The sequence below is a fragment of the Mastigoproctus giganteus genome, chromosome 2 (assembly GCF_048544385.1).
Source record: "Mastigoproctus giganteus isolate SK-2022 chromosome 2, ASM4854438v1, whole genome shotgun sequence".
NCBI lineage: Eukaryota > Metazoa > Arthropoda > Arachnida > Uropygi > Thelyphonidae > Mastigoproctus > Mastigoproctus giganteus.
Genome location: NC_143576.1, coordinates 47,474,834 through 47,496,376, shown reverse-complemented (window position 1 = coordinate 47,496,376; position 21,543 = coordinate 47,474,834). Strand labels below are relative to the sequence as shown.

The window sequence follows — 21,543 nt, the reverse complement described above, 5'->3', positions numbered from 1 at the left end:
ATGCCTCATTAGTTCATCTGACATCCATTTTGGCCTAAACCTTGAACAATATTTCTTAGTTGGTATGTAAAGCCTAGTAGCTTCCAAGATATGTTCTTTGAATGCTTCCCATTTTGAATTTGCTGTTGGTAACATCATCAGTTGGTCCCACTGTATAGAATTTAAATACTGTCTCAGTCCATCGTAGTCGCCTTTACGGAAGCAATAACCCTTCCCTTTACCGCTAATGGTAGTTACCTCTTTCAGTAAATCCCACTTCAGCACACTGTGATCACTGCCACCTAGTGGTTCATTTATCTGCAGATTCTTAATGCATGAAGAATCACTGCTGATAATCAAATCAAGAGTATTACTCCCTCTAGTTGCCTCCTGAACATGCTGATGTAGAAAACAATCATCCAATAAATCCACAAAAGCCCTGCTAGTGTGTGAGTAACCAGCCCCCAAATTCCAGTCAATATCTGGGAAATTAAAATCTCCCATTATAAGACTCTCTGATTTACTGGCCCACTCTATTTCCCTGTACAGTTCCTTATTATACTCATCAGAGTCATTAGGCCTATAGCACACTCCTACTCTCAATTTTGATCTCCCAATGCTTATGTCACACCAAACTGACTCAACACTGCACTGTCCAGCGATGTCGACTGGCTTCACTTCCTTGGTTTTTATGTGTTTCTTAACTAATAGCATAACCCCTCCCCCCCTTCCTATCCTGTCTATCCTTTCTGTAGACGTTGTACTCCCCAAATTGCAGTTCTGCATCCCTTATATCTGTGTGACACCACGTCTCTGATATCCCAACAATATCTGCCTTTGATGTTTTGAGCAATACCTCAAATTCATCAAATTTATTTACTAAACTCCTAGCATTGGTGTACACGCAAGTATACCTGCACCTGTTTCTATTCTTAGCTACCCTAACACAACCCATGTGTTTACTTGTACCGCAATGACTACCAGCAGTCTCTGAAATACCATGCATCTTGTTTTTCAGGCTTCTGCTCATTCTAATAGAAGCAGTGCAAGAATCTCTTTCACCTCTGCCAGTGGCTACTGTCAATCTATTGGTCTTTGTCTCCCCCCAACTAGCAGTTTTCCGACCCACCTAACACTGCCTCGACAGCATCAGCAAAAATTCTTGCACCCTTTCTATTTAAGTGTATCCCGTCCCTGTAGATGCAATCTCTCCTGTTAACAAGTACAGTCCAGGCTGAAGAAAATTCTACACCTTGAGCCTTGCACAATCCCTCCAGGGCTGAATTGATTGAAAAGGCTCTCATCATATACTCCCTCCTATCGTGTCTGGACAGAATTGCAGACACTTTCAAATTCAACCCTAATTCTCGGCTTTTTTTCAACAGTGACCTCTACTTGCTAAGTAATTCTGCAGGTCTCCTACTCTTAATATCATTAGTGCCAACGTGTACAACTATATCACCTTTTGTGCCCTTAAAAGATGTTATTTGCTCTACAACGTCATCAACCTTTCCCCCTGGCAGACATACCCTGGTCCTGTTCCACCTATCCTTTTTACAAAGCATGTTCCCTGTTTCCCTGACAATAGTCATCAACAACAACTAGTTCCTTCGGGACCAGCACATTCTGCCTTGGGCGTTTTCTCTGTGTCACGTGATGCCCAAGTGCAAGCTCTGGCGTTGATGTGGGCAGCTGAGAGCTTGATGGGCCCCTCAATTTAGTTTCTTCGAGGGCATCCACCCTGTCCTTCAAGCTCTCATATAGGCCCACAAGAACGCTGAGTTGTTGCTGTGTGTGTGTGTGCGGGTGTATGTGTATATATGTATGCGGGTGTGTATGTGTATATATGTATGCGGGTGTGTATGTGTATATATGTATGCGGGTGTGTATGTGTATATATATGTATGCGGGTATGTATATATATATGTATGCGGGTATGTATATATATGTATGTATGCGGGTATGTATATATATGTATGTATGCGAGTGTGTGTATGTATGCGAGTGTGTGTATGTATGCGGGTGTGTGTATGTATGTATGCGGGTGTGTGTATGTATGCATGCGGGTGTGTGTATGTATATATGCGGGTGTATGTGTGTATATATACAGGGTGTTTCAGTTAAACGTTTCAGAACTTCTAAGAGGGGTAGGGTACATCCTGACAACACGAAATCATATAGCAATGTGGGGTCGGAAATGCTTTCTGAAGCGGTGTTGTACACAGAAGCACCATAAAGAAAAGAGACCGTAAGTGAGAAATCGTTTTAATAATACATGAAAAGAAGCAAAAGGTACATGGATAAGTGTTCGAAGTTTCTTCCACGGGCTACAATGCACGCCTCACATCTCCGACGCATGGACATCCGAACATTCTGGAATACTCCAGGCAAATTTCAAATTTCATCGGCAGCTACTGCGATTCTTGCAACCAGCTCCTCAGCATTGTCAACAGGGGTGTCATAAACTAGCGATTTCATGTGTCTTAAACTAGCGATAAACGGGACCACCACGTCCGATCCACTGTTGACCAAATGTGACATCCAGGTAGTTACGAACATCTCCGCTATAATGGGCAGGGGCTCCATCGTGTTGGAACCACATTGTCTGTTGCGTCGATGCAGAAATCTGTTCATCTCTCAAAAGTTGTGGCAATACTTGCTGCAGAAAGATCAAGTAGATAGGTCCGGTTAGATGACACGGCAACAGGTAAGGTCCGATGAGGTGATCTCGCAGGCCAACGCACGGGACGTGGTGGTCCCGTGCGTTGGCCTGCTCGGTCACCCGACCTATCATGTCTTGATTTTTATTTCTGGGGTCATATGAAATCGCTAGTTTATGACACCCCTGTTGACAATGCTGAGGAGCTGGTTGCAAGAATCGCAGTAGCTGCCGAAGAAATTTGCCTGGAGTATTCCAGAATGTTCGGATGTCCATGCGTCGGAGATGTGAGGCGTGCATTGTAGCCCGTGGAAGAAACTTCGAACACTTACTTTAATCCATGTACCTTTTGCTTCTTTTCATGTATTATTAAAACGATTTCTCACTTACGGTCTCTTTTCGTTATGGTGCTTCTGTGTACAACACCGCTTCAGAAAAGCATTTCCGACCCCACATTGCTATATGATTTCGTGTTGTCAGGATGTACCCTACCCCTCTTAGAAGTTCTGAAACGTTTAACTGAAACACCCTGTATGTATGCGGGTGTGTGTGTATATGTATGCGGGTGTGTGTGTGTATATGTATGCGGGTGTGTGTGTGTGTATGTTGTTGTTATTTGGTTTTTAGGAGCATTAGCAACTAAGGCCATATTGCTCCGTTGCGGTGGTCATTCCCTGACCTTTCCGCATGCTCCGTATTTGGTGGTGACGGGCTTGAACCCCGGTCTAATCAAGAAGCATGTGCTACGCACTGCTGCTCCTTCCCACCTGGCTACGGAGACGCCGGTGTGTGTGTATATGTGTGCGGGTGTGTATGTGTGCGGGTGTGTGTGTGTATGTGTGCGGGTGTGTGTGTATATGTGTGCGGGTGTGTGTGTGTATATGTGTGCGGGTGTGTGTGTGTATATGTGTGCGGGTGTGTGTGTATATGTGTGCGGGTGTGTGTGTGTGTATATGTGTGCGGGTGTGTGTATATGTGTGCGGGTGTGTGTATATGTGTGCGGGGGTGTATATATGTATGCGGGGGTGTGTGTGTATGTATGCGGGTGTGTGTGTATGAATGCGGGTGTGTGTGTATGTATGCGGGTGTGTGTGTATGAATGCGGGTGTGTGTATATGTATGCGGGTGTGTGTGTGTGTATATGTATGCGGGTGTGTGTGTGTGTGTAGTATGCGGGTGTGTGTATGTATGCGGGTGTGTGTAGTATGCGGGTGTGTGTAGTATGCGGGTGTGTGTGTGTATGTATGCGGGTGTGTGTGTGTATGTATGCGGGTGTGTGTGTGTATGTATGCGGGTGTGTGTGTGTGTATGTATGCGGGTGTGTGTGTGTATGTATGCGGGTGTGTGTGTGTGTATGTATGCGGGTGTGTGTGTGTGTATGTATGCGGGTGTGTGTGTGTGTATGTATGCGGGTGTGTGTGTGTGTATGTATGCGGGTGTGTGTGTGTGTATGTATGCGGGTGTGTGTGTGTGTGTATGCGGGTGTGTGTGTGTGTGTATGCGGGTGTGTGTGTGTGTGTATGCGGGTGTGTGTGTGTGTATGTATGCAGGTGTGTGTGTGTGTGTATGCGGGTGTGTGTGTGTGTATGTATGCAGGTGTGTGTGTGTATGCGGGTGTGTGTGTGTGTGTATGCGGGTGTGTGTGTGTATGTATGCGGATGTGTGTGTGTGTGTGTGTGTGTGTATGTGTGTGTGTGTATGTATGCGGGTGTGTGTGTGTGTATGTATGCGGGTGTGTGTGTGTGTATGTATGCGGGTGTGTGTGTGTGTATGTATGCGGGTGTGTGTGTGTGTATGTATGCGGGTGTGTGTGTGTGTATGTATGCGGGTGTGTGTGTGTGTATGTATGCGGGTGTGTGTGTGTGTATGTATGCGGGTGTGTGTGTGTGTATGTATGCGGGTGTGTGTGTGTGTATGTATGCGGGTGTGTGTGTGTGTATGTATGCGGGTGTGTGTGTGTATGTATGCGGGTGTGTGTGTGTGTGTATGCGGGTGTGTGTGTGTGTGTATGCGGGTGTGTGTGTGTGTGTATGCGGGTGTGTGTGTGTGTATGCGGGTGTGTGTGTGTGTGTATGCGGGTGTGTGTGTGTGTGTATGCGGATGTGTGTGTGTGTGTATGTATGCGGATGTGTGTGTGTGTGTATGTATGCGGATGTGTGTGTGTGTGTATGTATGCGGGTGTCTGTATGTGTGTGTGTGTGTATGTATGCGGATGTGTGTGTGTGTATGTATGCGGGTGTCTGTATGTGTGTGTGTGTGTATGTATGCGGGTGTCTGTATGTGTGTGTGTGTATGTATATATGTATGCGCGTGTATGTGTATATGTGTGTGTGGGTATGTATGTGTATGTACAAGTGTGTGTGTGTGTGTGTGTGTGTGTGTGTGTGTTAGCATTAGTAGAGGCATTTGATGCAAGAAAGCAAGCTTATGCAGCATCAGCCAAAAAAAAAACCACTTCCACTTCACCCCTCTGTTCGTTCAAAATACCTGTCCAGCTGAGCCTTAAACTTATTTAGGCTATCAACTTCCACGACAAGGGATGGGAGTCTGTTCCGCCAACCAACCACCCGCTGGCTAAAGGCAAATTTCCGCACGTCTATCCTACATCTGTCTTTCCTCAAGTTGAATTTATGCCCTCTCAGGTGATTATTCTGAGCTAGAGGAAGAATGCCATCAGCATTGAGCATGCTCAAACCATTCAAGGCTTTATACACCTCTATCAGATCACCTCGCTGGTGCCTAGGCTCCAGACACTGTAATTTGCAAAACTTAAACCTTTCTTCATAAGAGCACCCCTTTGTTCCATTCACTAATCTTGTTGCCCTTCTCTGTACTCGTTCCAGCAGCTCTACATCCTTCTTGAAATGAGGCCTCCAGGCCTGTATACAGTACTCTGTGTGGCCTGACCATTGCCTTATACAAGGGAATAATCACCTCCTTGTCCCAGCTAGAAAAATTCCTATGTATCATTCACAACACACCATGAGCTACTCTTGCAGCCCGTCTGCACTGCTCAGAGAATTTCATATCTGCCTGCACAACCACCCCCAGGTCCCTTTCATTCTCTACCACTGTCAGTGTAGTACCACAGAGTTGATACGTTGCTCTGGGGTTGCTGTTTCCCTTGTGTAGTACTTTACATTTGTCAAGGTTAAACTTCATTTGCCACCTCTCAGCCCATCTGCTCAACCTTTCCAGATGCTGTTTCAGCAGCATAGTGTCAGTAGTGTCCTTGACAACCCTGCCTACCTTTGTATCGTCTGCAAACTTCGACCTTAAGCTTGATATACCCTCATCAGTATCATTTATGAATACAGAAAACAATAATGGACCCAACACTGAGCCCTGAGGGACTCCACTAATAACATTAGTCCACGATGAGCAGTGTCCATTGATTACCACTCTGTCTTCTCCCATCAGCCACCCCTTTCTCCACAGCAGCAATTTGCCTCCAATGCCACACTGCTCCAATTTGTGCAGCAGTCTTCCATGTGCAACAGTATCAAAAGCCTTTCTAAGATCCAAGTATGTAATATCAAAGTTATTCCCTGTATCCACTTCCTTTGTGACTGCATCATAGTATCCAATCAAATTGGTCAGGCAAGACTTCCCCTTAACAAAACCATGCTGTGTCCGAGCTATAGCTGAATTCGTGTCTAAATGATCCTGTGGTGCTTCTTTAACTAATGCCTCCATTAATTTTCCTGCAACAGAAGTTAAAGTCACAAGTCTATAATTACTTGTGTCAGCCTTTGATCCTCCTTTGTGAATTGGGGCGACATTTGCACATCTCCAGTCTGTGGGTACCTACCCTGAGTCCAAGGAAGCTCTCATAATCATAGCTAAGGTTTGCTTACTTCCTTTGCTGCCTCCTTTAATATAACTGGATAGATCCCATCCACCCCGGTGCCTTTCTCGTGTTTATTTTCAACAATTTCTCCTCCACTTTACTCTCAGTTATTACAAGATTCTCTAGCTTACTGCTAGAGTTGAATACACCTCTGGCTTTCCCCTCGGTAAATAACTCCTCATGTGTGAATGTCGATGCAAAATATTCATTTAGTTTGTTAGCTACATGAGCAGGATCATCAACAGTTGACCCATCGATATCAAGTGGACAAATCAGATTCATCCCCTTCCTTCTAGAGTTTACATAAGTAAAGAACTCTTTGCTGTTTTTCTTTGCATCCCTTGCCAAAGATTTCTCGTAATCTGCCTTTGCCTGCCCAACCTCCTTTTTAACTTGGTTACAGATCAACTTGTATCTATCATAGGCTTCTGTGTCATGTGTTAATTTGTATGTATCCCATGCATGTTTCTTCTCTGCCATATGCCTCATCAGTTCATCTGACATCGATTTAGGCCTAAACCTTTGAACAATATTTCTTAGTCAGGGTATGTCTGCCAGGGGCAAAGGTTGATGACGTTGTAGAGCGGATATCATCTTTTAAGGGCACAAAAGGTGATATAGTTGTACACGTTGACACTAATGATATTAAGAGTAGGAGACCGGCAGAATTACTTAGCAAGTAGAGGTCACTGTTGAAAAAAAGCCGAGAATTAGGGTTGAATTTGAAAGTGTCTGCAATTCTGTCCAGACACGATAGGAGGGAGTATATGATGAGAGCCTTTTCGATCAATTCAGCCCTGGAGGGATTGTGCAAGGCTCAAGGGGTAGAATTTTCTTCAGCCTGGACTGTACTTGTTAACAGGAGAGATTGCATCTACAGGGACGGGATACACTTAAATAGAAAGGGTGCAAGAATTTTTGCTGATGCTGTCGAGGCAGTGTTAGGTGGGTCGGAAAACTGCTAGTTGGGGGGGGATAGAAGGACTAATACATTAACAGTAGCCACTGGCAGAGGTGGAAGTGATTCTTCCACTGCTTCTATTGAAATGAGCAGAAGCCTGAAAAACAAGATGCAGGATATTTCAGAGACTGCTGGGAGTCATTGCGGTACAAGTAAACACATGGGTTGTGTTAGGGTAGCTAAGAATAGAAACAGGTGCATGTATACCTGCGTGTACACCAATGCTAGGAGTTTGGTAAATAAATTTGATGAATTTGAGTTATTGCTCAAAACATCAAAGGCAGATATTGTTGGGATATCAGAGATGTGGTGTCACACAGATATAAGGAATGCGGAACTGGAATTTGAGGAATACAATGTGTACAGAAAGGATAGTCAGGACAGGAGGGGCGGAGGGGTTATGCTATTAGCTAAAAAACACATTTCGCCTTTAGCTATTAGCTGAAGGCGACTATGATGGTCTGAGACAGTATTTAAATTCTATACAGTGGGACCAACTGATGATGTTACCAACAGCAAACTCAAAATGGGAAGCATTCAGGGAACTAATCTTGGAAACTACCAGACTTTACATACCAACTAAGAAATATTGTTCAAGGTTTAGGCCTAAATGGTTGTCAGATGAACTAATGAGACATGTGGCAGAGAAGAAAAATGCATGGGATACATACAAATTAATGGGTGACTTGGAAGCCTATGATAGATATAAGTTGGTCTGTAACCAAGTCACAAAGGAGATTAGGCAGGCAAAGGCAGACTACTAGAAATCCTTGGCAAAGGATGCAAATAAAAACAGAAAAGAGTTCTTTACCTATTTAAACTCAAGAAGGAAAGGGATGAATCAGATTGGTCCACTGGATATTGATGGTTCAACAGTTGAGGATCCTGCTCAGGTGGCTAACAATCTAAACGAGTATTTTGCATCTACATTCACGCATGAGGATTTATTCAGGTAGGAGAATGACATAGGTAAAGTAAACATTGGCAGTGAGCTAGATGATTTTGTAATAACTGAGAGGAAAGTGGAGGAGAGATTGTTGAGGATAAACATAAAAAAGGCACCTGGGGTGGATGGGATCTATCCAGTTATATTAAAGGAGGCAGCAAAGGAAGTAAGCAAACCCCTAGCCATAATTATGAGAGCTTCTTTGGACTCAGGGGAGGTACCCATAGACTGGAAATGTGCAAATGTAACCCCAATTCACAATGAAGGATCAAAGGTTGACACAAGTAATTAGAGACCTGTTAGTTTAACTTCGGTTCCAGGAAAATTAATGGAGGCACTGGTTAAAGAAGCACTGCAGGATCATCTAGACAAGAATTCAGTTATAGCTCAGACACAGCATGGTTTTGTTAAGGGCAGGCCTTGCCTGACCAATTTGATTAGCTACTATGATGTAGTCACAAAAGAACTGGATGCAGGGAATAACTTTGATATTATATATTTGGATCTTAGAAAGGCTTTTGATACTGTTGCACATGGAAGACTGCTGCACAAATTGGAGCAGTGTGGCATTGGAGGCAAATTGCTGCTATGGCTAAAGGGATGGTTGAGTGGCAGAAGACAGAGTGGTAATCAATGGACACTGCTCAACGTGGACTAATGTTATTAGTGGAGTTCCTCAGGGTTCAGTGTTGGGTCCATTGTTGTTTTCTGTATTTATAAATGATATTGATGATGGTATATCAAGCTTAATGTCCAAGTTTGCAGACGATACAAAGGTTGGCAGGGTTGTTAAGGACACTACTGATTCTATGCTGCTGCAATAGGATCTGGAAAGGTTGAGCAGATGGGCTGAGAGGTGACAAATGAAGTTTAACATTGACAAATGTAAAGTACTACATATGGGAAACAGTAACCCCAGATCAACGTATCAACTCTGTGGTACTACGCTGACAGTGGTAGAGAATGGAAAGGACCTTGGGGGTAATTGTGCAGGCAGATATGAAGTTTTCTGAGCAGTGCAGACGAGCTGCAAGAGTAGCTCATGGTGTCTTGTCAATGATATACAGGAATTTTTCTAGCAGGGATAGGGATGTGATTATTCCCTTGTATAAGGCACTGGTCAGGCCACACCTTCAGTACTGTATACAGGTCTAGAGATGGGTGAGCCTGAACGGCTATCGGCTCTCGCAGCAGAAAACAGTTGCCATCCATTTCTGTAGACAACACAAACTTCATCCAGATCCTGAACTTCAAATTTCTAACATCTTTGTCCCAATCACCAACAACATCAGATTTCTTGGATTAATCCTTGACAACAAGTTAAATTTCCTAGATCTTATTAAAAATGTAAGGACTTCATGTCTAAAAAAGTTAAACATACTCAGAGCTTTATCTGCCCAAACGTGGGGTGCAGTCGTACCTCGCTTCTTCGTTTATACAGGGCATTAATCAGATCCCATCTCGATTATGGTGCTCCAATCTATGATTCTGCCAGAAAGAGTGCATTACGCTGGCTTGATCCAATTGAGCACAGTGCTTTGAGAATTGCAATTGGTGCATTCAGAACGTCGCCAGCACATAGTCTCTACATTGATGCTCACGAGCCCCCACTAATTTTACGCAGGGAAACACTCTTACTCAAATATGCTGTCAAGATACAAAGTTTTGCCTCTCATCCCGTTCAGTCATACCTTTTCAACCCACTGTTAGAAATACTATACAGAAACAAACCTAGCATCGTAAAGCCAGCTGGTCTTCGCCTTCTTGAATTGGTGCAAGTTAGGAATATTTCCATCCATTCCGTAAAGCAGGTCGCAACCTATACTCAGCCACCATGGGCTCCTCCTCCTCTTCCAACCTGTGACACTTACCTCTGTCAATGGAGAAAAAATACTTTGCAAGCATCAAATATCAACCAAATTCATGCAGTTCACACTCAAAGATATACCGATTTCTTCCCAATTTATACAGATGGCTCTAAATCTAATTCAAATGTTGGAGCAGCTGCAGTGTTTCCGAATACAACTATATCAGTTTCTCTTCCATCACAATTTAGTATATTTTCTGCTGAATTATATGCAATTAAACTAGCTTTAGAAAATCTCTATTCTGATAGTTCTTTAAAATCAGTTATTTACACTGATTCCCTCAGCTCAATCATGTTGTTATGTAATTCCTCAGATAAAGTTCACCCTGTTCTAGATGAAATCAGAAGCTTATTACTGCAAATTAAAGAACGCAACCAACTGGTCACTTTTTGCTGGATTCCAGCCCATTCCGGTATTTTAGGCAATGAACTGGCCGATAAAGCCGCAAAAAATCCAACTACCTTTGATTTAACCAATATCCCTGTTCCAGCATCAGATTATGCACTAACCGTTCATGCTGCTTGCCTATCACAATGGACAGCACTTTGGCACTCTCAGACTAATAATAAACTCTTTCAGTTTAAACATGATCTGAAAATTTGGCGCTCCAGTATCCGTACATCGAGACAAGAAGAAGTAGTCCTTTCAAGGGCAAGAATAGGACATACCCATGTGACCCACCTTCATTTACTCACAGGAGATGATCCACCACAATGTACGCATTGTTCTAATAATTTGACTGTAAAACATATTCTTATTGGCTGCCCCTATTATAAACAAGCCAGAACTTCATCCTTGATCTCACTGGTTAATCTTCATAAACCAATAACTCTTGAAAACCTCATTGGTGATAAGGCAAATATTTCTGAATTTTTTGACTTTCTCAGGCAAACTGGGCTTTTCAATTATTTCTGATTTCAGATTTTCTTTTGATTTAGGGAAAACTCATGTTTTAATAAAATAAGTGAATAGGCACATTATAACCTTAGCAGCTTATGTGCCATTAAGCCTCCAGAACAACAACAACAACAACAGGTCTGGAGGCCTCATTTCAAGAAGGATGTAGAGCTGCTGGAACGAGTACAGAGAAGGGCAACAAGATTAGTGAATGGAACAAAGGGTTGCTCTTACGAAGAAAGGCTTAAGTTTTGCAAATTACAGAGTCTGGAGACTAGGCATCGGCGAGGTGATCTGATAGAGGTGTATAAGGCTTTGAATGGCTTGAGCTTGCTCAATGCCGATGGGATTCTTCCTCTTTCTCAGAATAATCACCTGAGAGGGCATAAATTCAAATTGAGGAAGGACGGATGTCGGATAGATGTGCGGAAATTTGCCTTTAGCCAGCGGGCAGTTGGTTTGTGGAATAGACTTCCATCACTTGTTGTTGAAGTTGATAGCCTAAACAAATTTAAGGCTCAGCTGGACATGTATTTCGAACGAACGGAGGGGTGAAATGGGAGTAGTGGTTGTGTTTTGTTTTTTTTTTGTTTTTTTTTTTTTTTTTTTTGGCTGGTGCTGAATAAGCTTGCTTTCTTGCATCATATGCCTCTACTAATGCTAATGCTAAAATTCCAGTTCTGCATTCCTTATACCTGTGTGACACCACATCTCTGATATCCCAACAATATCTGCCTTTGATGTTTTGATCAATACCTCAGATTCATCAAATTTATTTACTAAACTCCTAGCATTGGTGTACACACAAGTATACATGTACCTATTTCTATCCTTAGCTACCCTAACACAACCCATGTGTTTACTTGTACCGCAATGACTCCCGGCAGTCTCTGAAATATCCTGCATCTTGTTTTTCAGGCTTCTGCTCATTCCAATAGAAGCAGTGCAAGAATCTCTCTCACCTCTGCCAGTGGCTACTGTTAATCTATTCGTCTTTGTCTCCCCCCAAGATAGCAGTTTTCCGACCCACCTAACACTGCCTCAATAGCATCAGCAATATATACGTACACATATATATAAAATTATTTTTAATGTTATGTGTAGAATGTAGTAGGTATAAATCTATAATTTAACTAATGCTAATAATGAAAATACCATGTACCCTGGGAGCGATATATGTTGATTAAAGGGGGAAGAACGGAAAAGAAAAATGTAACGTTATAAACAAAGTGCGAATTTTGAAAAAATGTAAATTTTGAAAAGAACGACCAAGGTAGAAATAGCAGATTTTTGAAAAGAACGACCAAGGTAGAAATAGCATTGCAGTATCTTTCATAATATTTTCTGTGTCTTTCATAATTTCTGTGTCTTTCATAGAAGACACAGAAATTACGTGTCTTCTATGAAACACCCCATTTCTGTGTCTTTCATAGAAGACACAGAAATTATGAAAGATACTGCAATGCTATTTCTACCTTGGTCGTTCTTTTCAAAAATCTGCTATTTCTACCTTGGTCGTTCTTTTCAAAATTTACATTTTTTCAAAATTCGCACTTTGGTTATAACGTTACATTTTTCTTTTCCGTTCTTCCCCCTTTAATCAACATATATCGCTCCCAGGGTACACGGTATTTTCATTATTAGCATTAGTTAAATTATAGATTTATACCTACTACATTCTACACATAACATTAAAAATAATTTTATATATACATTATGGTTGTAGGGTACCTTTGCTCTTGCAGTGTCCCTGATCCATAATTCATATTATCGATAATTCATTTTATCGCTATTCAAATTGAAATCCATTTTCTCTACTTAATTTTATTATTCATAATTACACATATATAAGCGCATACACACGTGTATATATATATGTGTGTGTGGGGATGTGTGTGTATAAATATATGTGTGTGTGTGTGTATATATATATGTGGATATATATAAATATATATGTGTGTGTGTATATACTAACCATGTGTGTAATACTAACCATTCAGAAATAGGAAGTCTCTCTCTCTCTCTTACATGCATGATAAAACTAAATACTCAATGCTGAATATGATTCTTACACACAGATATACTTAGATAGCTCCAAAACCGACCAGTGATGGTGCTGCTGCAGTTGTTCTGTTGTCCGCAATCACTCTATCCGCAAACAGTTTTTTCTGCAGAACTACATGCAGTACAAATGACTCTGAAACGATTCAGTCCACATGGTTACTCTGCAGCATTATTCTTTTCTGATTCTCTCAGTATCACTCTTGCCTTACAACAATCAGGATAACATCACAACCGCCTACTTGCAAATATTGAGAAGGTTAAGTCGTTAAATTCCGAGGAAGTGTAAGTCTTTACTTTTTCTGGATCCCTAGCCTTGTAGGCACATGTGACCATTCGACTAAATTCACTAAGGAGTTTACTGATAGTGCATTCACTGTTCCTTTCATATTCTTTAATTGCCTTGTAATGAAGTGATCTGTTCATCACTGGCAAAACATCTGGAAATCTCAAGATGTCAACATACTCTTAAATATTGAAAAAAAGTTTGGTTTTAGCTATCTCTTCCCCATTTCTTCCATCATGCAGAATGATTGATGACTTTTAAGGTTATGATGAACATCACAGCGAAATCCAATCTTCCTTACATTTCATGGGTACAGCTCTAAAACAGTGTTCACAGGCCAGCCGCTAGTTAGTACACAGGACCGGACCTATTGGCAACTCTTTAGGAGGCTTCCGGATCAGCTAGTGTGTAATCTTGCTACCTATACTTTGCCAAATAGTGACTGGAGGGAGTCAGAGTAGTGTGTATGCCAGGGGCATTGTCGAGGCCACGATATGCCAAGGATCTGGGTATATTCTTGCCATGTATACTACGCCATATCCAAAAATTTCATTACTTCATAAAGCATGTACCCCCACTTTGGCGGGGGGGGACATGCTTTATGAAGTAATGAAATTTTTGGATATGCCTTACTATTGAATGCACCAAGAATTGTCAAACAAATAGAGTAAGCTCATCTGTAAAAAGATCTAAACCTCCGAAACACTTCCTAGTTCATTTCACAAATATACGTGGCCTCAATTCTAATGACAACGATGTCCATTTCCACTTGCAGTCTTCCAAACCCCATTTGCTTTTTCTGACAGAATCTCAGTTATCAGTTGATTAATCTACTGCACATCTCAATTTCCCAAATTATTCGCAGTATGATTCCTTTAGTTGTGCATATATATGATCTGATATTACCTCTCAGAGACTTGGTAATTTGGAATTTCCCCTTTTTGATCTTCTCTGGCTTAAAATCTCTCTACCATTCTTCCAATCCACTAATCACTTTGAGTTCTTTGACTTACTCTCTTTACAACTTAACTTTCTCCAGTCCAACTTTCTTAACAGTGAAGTAATTTTCCTTGGTGATGTTAATGTTCACAACTCCAGCTGGCCTCTGTTTTCTAGTTATACTGACCCAGCTGGTCGAGATCCTGAGGCTTTTGCAATTTCTAATGACCTTGCACAGATTGTTCATTTACCTACAAGAATACCGGACAATCCCAACCATAAAGCCAACATGCTTGATCTTTTTCTCACAAACAACCCTTCTAAGTACACAGTTGAAATGAGTGGTCCATTAGGTACCTCACATCACAACTTTGTGATTGTCTATTCTCCAATGAAGCCTTTATCTCATTGCTATTCCCAACCTCGTATTATTTGGCATTACAAGAATGCAAAATGGGATGACCTGCGAGATTTCTTTTCCTTGGTCGGATTACTATTTCAAAACTTCTAATGTCAGTGCTTACTCAGATCGTGTCAGTGGAATCGTTTATTCCACACTCCACTTTAAAATCTCGTCCTTTATCTAAACCTTGGTTTTCCAGTAAATGTGCTGGCTATTCAAGAGAAGAACGTTGCATATCATAATGGGCTTGTTTCCAATTCTTCATTTTTCTGCCTACACCAAAGCTTTCATTTTCTGCCTACACCAATTGTGAAGCAGTCATTAATCAGTCAAAACTAGATTTTGAACAGGCTAAGAGTAGAAAACGCCCTTCTTGCCCTAATGGTAGTTGAGTATTCTGGTCTTTTGCTTAAGCTATTGGCCGCAACTTTTGCCCACCTCTCTCAAAACCAGATGGTTCTGTTGTCACTTCAGCAAAGGATAAAGTGCACCTGCTAGCATCCCATTTTTCTTCCAACTCTTGTATTAATTGATCTTGGTAAAACACCTCTCACCGTTACTAGCACGCTCCATTCAATACCAACTGTGGTTTGCTGTCAAAGGATGTCAGAAGGATTTTTGACGAATCTCAATGCTAAGAAAGCTCCAGGTGCTGATGATATTTCTCTACATGTGCTCCTGAACTTACTCCTGTTTTTTGCTGCTTTTTTCACTTTCTTATTCCAAAGGTGTTTTTCGTTCTGCTTGGAAATTTGCTCATATCCAGACAGTTCCTGAAAAGGGTGACAAGTTCCTCCCATCCAATTATTGTCCCATACCACCACTTTCCTTATTGGAGGCTTGAAGTGGTGAAACCCATGTTTAGTCTCTAGAGGAAAGTTTCCGGCATCCCCCCCCTCCCCCCATACTTCTCCTTCAACCCATGCACTGTACTAAGTACTATAGGTTTTGATACCTTTCGTGTTTGGGGTTTTCATAAAAAAAAAAAAAAAAAAAAACCGCCAACACTTAAACTACCTAGAAACCTTTCGTCTAATCAATTATCAGCAGTATGGATTCCGTCAGTGTGGATCCACTGGTAATATTCTGGCTTATGTTACCCATATATGGACAAATTCAATGGAAAGGTTTGGTGAAACACAAGCAGTTGCTCTTGACATCTCAAGGGCTTTCTATTGTGTTTGGCATAAAAGTTTTCTAAACAAGCTTCCATCTTATGGTTTGCCAATTGTTTTTTGTAATTGGTTATCCAGTTTTTTCTCTGATCGCTCACTGAAGGTGATGATAGATGGCTCTCTATCTTCTAACTTCTCCACTAATGCTGGTGTTCCCCAAGGTTCAGTTCTTTCCCCCACTCTTTTCCTCTTGTATATCAATGACCTTCTTCCATTGACTGGAAATCCTATCCATAGTTTTGCCGAGGATAGCACATTGCATTCAACTTTCCATTTTGAGAAACCTTGCCCTGGTCAATCCACTTCAACTACTCGAATATCCGCTACCAATCACTTAAATGCCGATTACAGGTAATTCTCCAGTGGGGCAAAGACAACTTAGTTGATTTCAATCCTTCTATCTTATATTATCTTATCTTATATTCTGTCTTGTCTTGTATTCTGCAAAAAGGATTCTTCTGCTCCTGTGCTTATCTTTAGTGACACTCCGATTTCTAGGCAAAATTATATCTCTTTTGGGGTTTACACTGACTTTTAATCTCTCGTGGTACAAGCACATTACAAATATCGAGCAGTGCAGATAGTCTCCAAGAGTAGCTCATGGTGACTTGTCAATGATATACAGGAATTTTTCAGGCCACACCTTGAGTACCTGTATACAGTACTCAAGGTGTGGCCTGACCATTGCCTTATACAAGGGGATAATCACCTCCTTATCCCTGCTAGAAAAATTCTGGAGGATTCATTTTAAGAAGAATGTAGAGCTGTTGGAACAAGTAGAGAGAAGGGCAACAAGATTAGTGAATGGAACCAAGGGTTGTTCTTACCTTCGTAAGAATAACCCTTGGTTCCTCTTACGAAGAAGAAATCCTTAAGTTTTGCAAATTACAGTGTCTGGAGACTAGGCACCTGCGAGGTGATCTGATTGAGGTGTATAAAGCCTTGAATGATTTGAGCATGCTCAATGCTGATGGGATTCTTCATCTTGCTCAAAATAATCATTCGAGAGGGCATAAATTCAAATTGAGGAAAGATGTAGGATAGATGTGCGGAAGTTCGCCTATAGACAGCAGGTAGTTGGGTGGTGGAACAGACTTCCATCCTTTGTTGTGAAAGTTGATAGCCTAAATAAATTTAAGGCTGAGCTGGACAGGTATTTGGAACGAACAGAGGGGTGAAATGGGAGCATTTTTTTTTTTTTTGGCTGATGCTTGCTTTCTTGCATCATATGCTAATGCTATTGCTTCCTCTGCATCTAAAAAACTTGGTTTTCTTGTTCAGCGTTACTTTTCTTCCAAACAGCTGTTCACTCTGTACAAATCAAATTCGCCCTACCATGGAATATTGTTCCCACATCTGGGGTGGTGCCCCCAAAAATCACTCTGTCTTCGATTCCATTCAGAAGAGGGCAGTTAGATTAATTAATGACTCCTCTCTAACAGAGTCTGTCCACTCTCTGTCTCACAGACATACTGTTTGTGCTGCATGCCTTTTCTACAGATACTTCCATGGGCACTGTTCTTCTGAATTGGTTTCTATAATTTCTGCTCTCTTTCAAAACAGTCCGAATGCGTGCGGCCACCAGCCAACATCCATTTGCTGTTCAACTTCAAACTCACAGAACCAACTTTTCATCTTCTTCGTTTATTCATACAACTGCTGCTGTTTTCTGGAACAACCTTCCTTCACACTAATTTCCTGAAAATTACAGTTTACAGAATTTCAAGCCTAATGTCAACAGATATCTTATTTCGTCTTCTCAACCTCCAACCCAGGCACTGTACTAAGTACTATAGGTTCTAATACCTCTCATGTTTGTGGCTTTCATAAAAAAAAAAAAAAAAAAAAAAAGTGGTTTCTGCTCAGCTAGAAGGGAAGGAGTAAAATTTTTAGGAATTGATACAGGCCACACACTTCAATTATTCTTGTCTGTTCACCTTAAAGGGTTTAAAGATGCTTTGCACATAGCAGTATCCGACTCAGCCTTGTACACTGTCAGATTTTATCTGACAACAACAATGTGTCAGCTGTTTTTAGGTTTTCAAAATCAATAAGCCTTTTTGCTCGTATTTAAATATATTTTTATATTAGTTTACCTTGTACATATTTAAGATGCATTAAGGGCTTATGCCTCAGGCTGCAAGAGAATTAGACTACGTACAAGTTAGTGCAAAGGTGGAATCATTTAAGTTATATCTCATTGTGAATACCTTCACAACTAGTTGCCATGATATTGCACTACTTTGAATAAGTAACGAAAGGAGAAGACTGTTGTTACTTATTCTCAGCGGATACCACTACTCAGAGAGCATAATTTCAGGGCTATTTGGTCCTTCTTCATGGGTGCATACATATTTATATTTTTATGCATATTGGCATAGTGACCTAAGCAATTACTTCACTACAATTTTTACTGTTAGTTATTAGTAGAGGCATATGATGCAAGAAAGCAAGCTTATGCAGCATCAGCCAAAAAAAAAAAAAAAAAAAAAAAACCACTCCAATTTCACTCCTCTGTTCGTTCCAAATGCCTGTCCAGCTCAGCCTTAAATTTATTTAGGCTATCAACTTTCACAACAAGGGATGGAAGTCTGTTTCACCAACCCACTACCCGCTGGCTGAAGGCAATCTTCCGCACATCTATCCTACATCTGTCTATCCTCGATTAGAATTTATGCTATCACAGGTGATTATTCTGAGCAAGAGGAAGAATCCCATCTAAGCTTGCTCAAACCATTCAAGGCTTTACACACCTCAATCAGATCACCTCACAGGTGTCTAGTCTCCAGACATTGCAATTTGCAAAACTTAAGCTTTTCTTTGTAAGAGCAACCCTTCGTTCCATTCACTAATCTTGTTGCCCTTCTCTGTACTCATTCCAAAAGCTCTACAACCTTGTTAAAATGAGGCCACCAGACCTGTATATAGTATTCAAGGCGTGGTCTGACCAAACGCCCGACTAAGCTGTGCCGAGTATGTACAAGAAAAAAAAATGCCATGAAACATGCTATTATTGTAGAGTTTGTGAAGAGAAGCCAGCTCTTTGTGCAGAAGAATGTTTCAAGAAATATCACAGTTACGCGATAGGTGGGTCCGACGAAAATCGCTTAAGTCGAATTCGCATAAGTCGGGGTACAACTTTGCATATAAATTTTGTTTAATTCGGACCAAGGACTAACAAAAACACTAGTTTAGAAGAAAAATATTAATAAAATTGCAGTTCTTTATACATATTAATACAAAATATGTATTAAAAAAATAAATGACTTACGTAAAAAAGTTATTTTGATGTCGTGATGGCTTCATAAAATCTAACAAATTCTTCTGACGACACAGAGACTTCTTTTTTTCACGCAGAATTTCTTCGTAGCAAGCTAATAATTTTTTCATTCCTTGCTTTGTAGCTATAACGCGTTCTTCGTTGTAGTCTGTTTTCTAAAATTTTTAAGCCATTTTCAATTGAGCTGATACCTTCTGTCAAGTTTGCAATTGTCATGTGCTTTTTGCCGTTGCCTCGTTTAGGCCTGTAGCACGTGCAATATCACATGGTCTTTCATTTCGCTCAAAGCGTTTCACAATTTCATATTTTTTCTCTATCGACAGAGACGGACTGGCCATAAGCCTTACCGGGGAAACCCCGGTGGGCCTGTGTGATTTTGGCAATAAACCATAGTATGAGGCCACCATAAATTTTCCCCGTTAAGAATTTTTGATCCAATCCGCCTCTGTTTATTGATAATTGCTTTTATTTTTCTCTTTGAATCTGCAGTGTCTTCACCAGTACGCTTCCTTTTCACACCTTTTAAGTATTTTACTCATTTTTAGGGAATAAAGCACAATTACAAAACGAGGAGGCACTCTTGATACGCATAAACAAAGCTGCGCGCATGTGGCAACTGAATAAACAACACCATAAAGGCAGAGATACACTATTAACACCTCACATTTCTAGGGGTTACTACCATAAAACAATAAAAATCCAGTTGCGTTTCTGCTAGTGGAATCTGTTATAAACTTGTAGTAAACTCGATCTAATTGCATACCGATAGCTGGAATTGTGTTGGTTTTTACGTTATTATGGTGAAATATGTTTTCCCTAAAACAAATACATTTTCAGAATCTTCTCTTCATTCCTATCGTGTTGCGATTGGTTGTGGGGTAATTCTGCGTTCGACTGCCATTTCTTGTAAACACAAAGGCAAATCGTGCATAAGCCAATTCGGTTCGTGTTATATTATAAGATATCGTTACCGTATTTATAAATAGTGTATGATCAAATTTGTGTAGTGTAAACAAGTATTATATGAGGACTGACTGTATACGGCTCGACCGACTCAATCCATTTTTCTCGTGAAAACGATGTAATTTCCGACAAATGTTGAGCACGAATTCGAATGTCCACATATAAATATGACAGTTGGAATACAAATTCTTGTATATGTGTGCAGCTCATGCGCAGCAAAGTTGAATTTTGTTCATCTTTCGCTCTCACTCTCCTCCGTTGCACCGTATATCGATAACATATGAAAAACGACCTTGAAGATAGTGGGCGGCAGTGTTGCCAAACGAAAAAATCAAGAACCATGTAACTCCGAGTTCGCGTAAGTCGGGGTATTACTGTACACTTTTCTTTATGTATTTGTGAATAAAATATATATATATATTTTTTTTTTTTGTGTATAAATTTTGTTTTCTGACACCGGTTGATTTCTCATTCTTATCCTAGAATCCCACTGTCCATCAGTTGCATGTATTTGCTATGAACATACTCGTGTCTGCACCTGAAAGGCAAGTCATACCAGTTTGAGTTAACTCGTATTTGGCAGCCAACGTGTTAAAGTTTAAATTTTACCTAAGTTGAGGCTTACTGTCGTAAAATTTGTTCTACGTATAGATGAGTGCATAACCTGTGGCTGTTACCCAACTTGGTATCTCTTAGTGTGTACATCTCGCACGCTTATTAAATACAAATTTGCATCTAGTTCTATCTGTTCTGTATCATTCTTGTAATTGAATTTTAATCTAATGAAGCTGGATTATATATTTTAGAATTCTTTACCTGTAACCCACTATATATTAGCTGTATTATCAGTTTTTTTCTTTTTATTACAGCCTTTCCCTTGGGGTGATGGAAATCATTCTTTGTTCCACAATCCTCATGTTAATGCTTTGCCAGATGGTTATGAAGATGAGGAGTAAATTTGAGCCAGCATTTCACTTTTAATCTTAGTTATAGATATTATTAGATTGAGAAACATATGCATAAATTGTAGACTGTATATAGTCAAAAAATAAATTAATGCATTGCCTACAAGTTCACAGTTGTTTTATATAGGCTGCATCATAGAAATAACTGTAGGGAATAGGAATAACACGACATGATATTGCCATGGGGGTTGTCTTTGTGTGTGCGCGATGCAAGGAGTGTAACGAAATCAGGCGACAACTCAGCGTTGTTATGAGCCTATATGAGAGCTTGAAGGACAGGGTGGATGCCCTTGAAGGATTTAAAGTGAGGG

The 21,543-nt window shown here is 40.7% G+C and overlaps 1 protein-coding gene across 1 annotated transcript in view; it reads left to right on the top strand.

The window, feature by feature from the left end:
• The window catches only part of LOC150089290 (cytochrome c oxidase subunit 6A1, mitochondrial-like), a 110,984-nt gene extending 89,643 nt beyond the window's left edge, over positions 1–21,341 (top strand). The window contains exon 3 of the mRNA XM_090368469.1: positions 21,137–21,341. Coding sequence (XP_090224595.1) covers positions 21,137–21,223 — 87 coding nt within the window. The 3' untranslated portion in view covers positions 21,224–21,341. The remainder of the gene's footprint in view (positions 1–21,136) is intronic.
• The last annotated feature ends 202 nt before the right edge of the window (positions 21,342–21,543 follow it).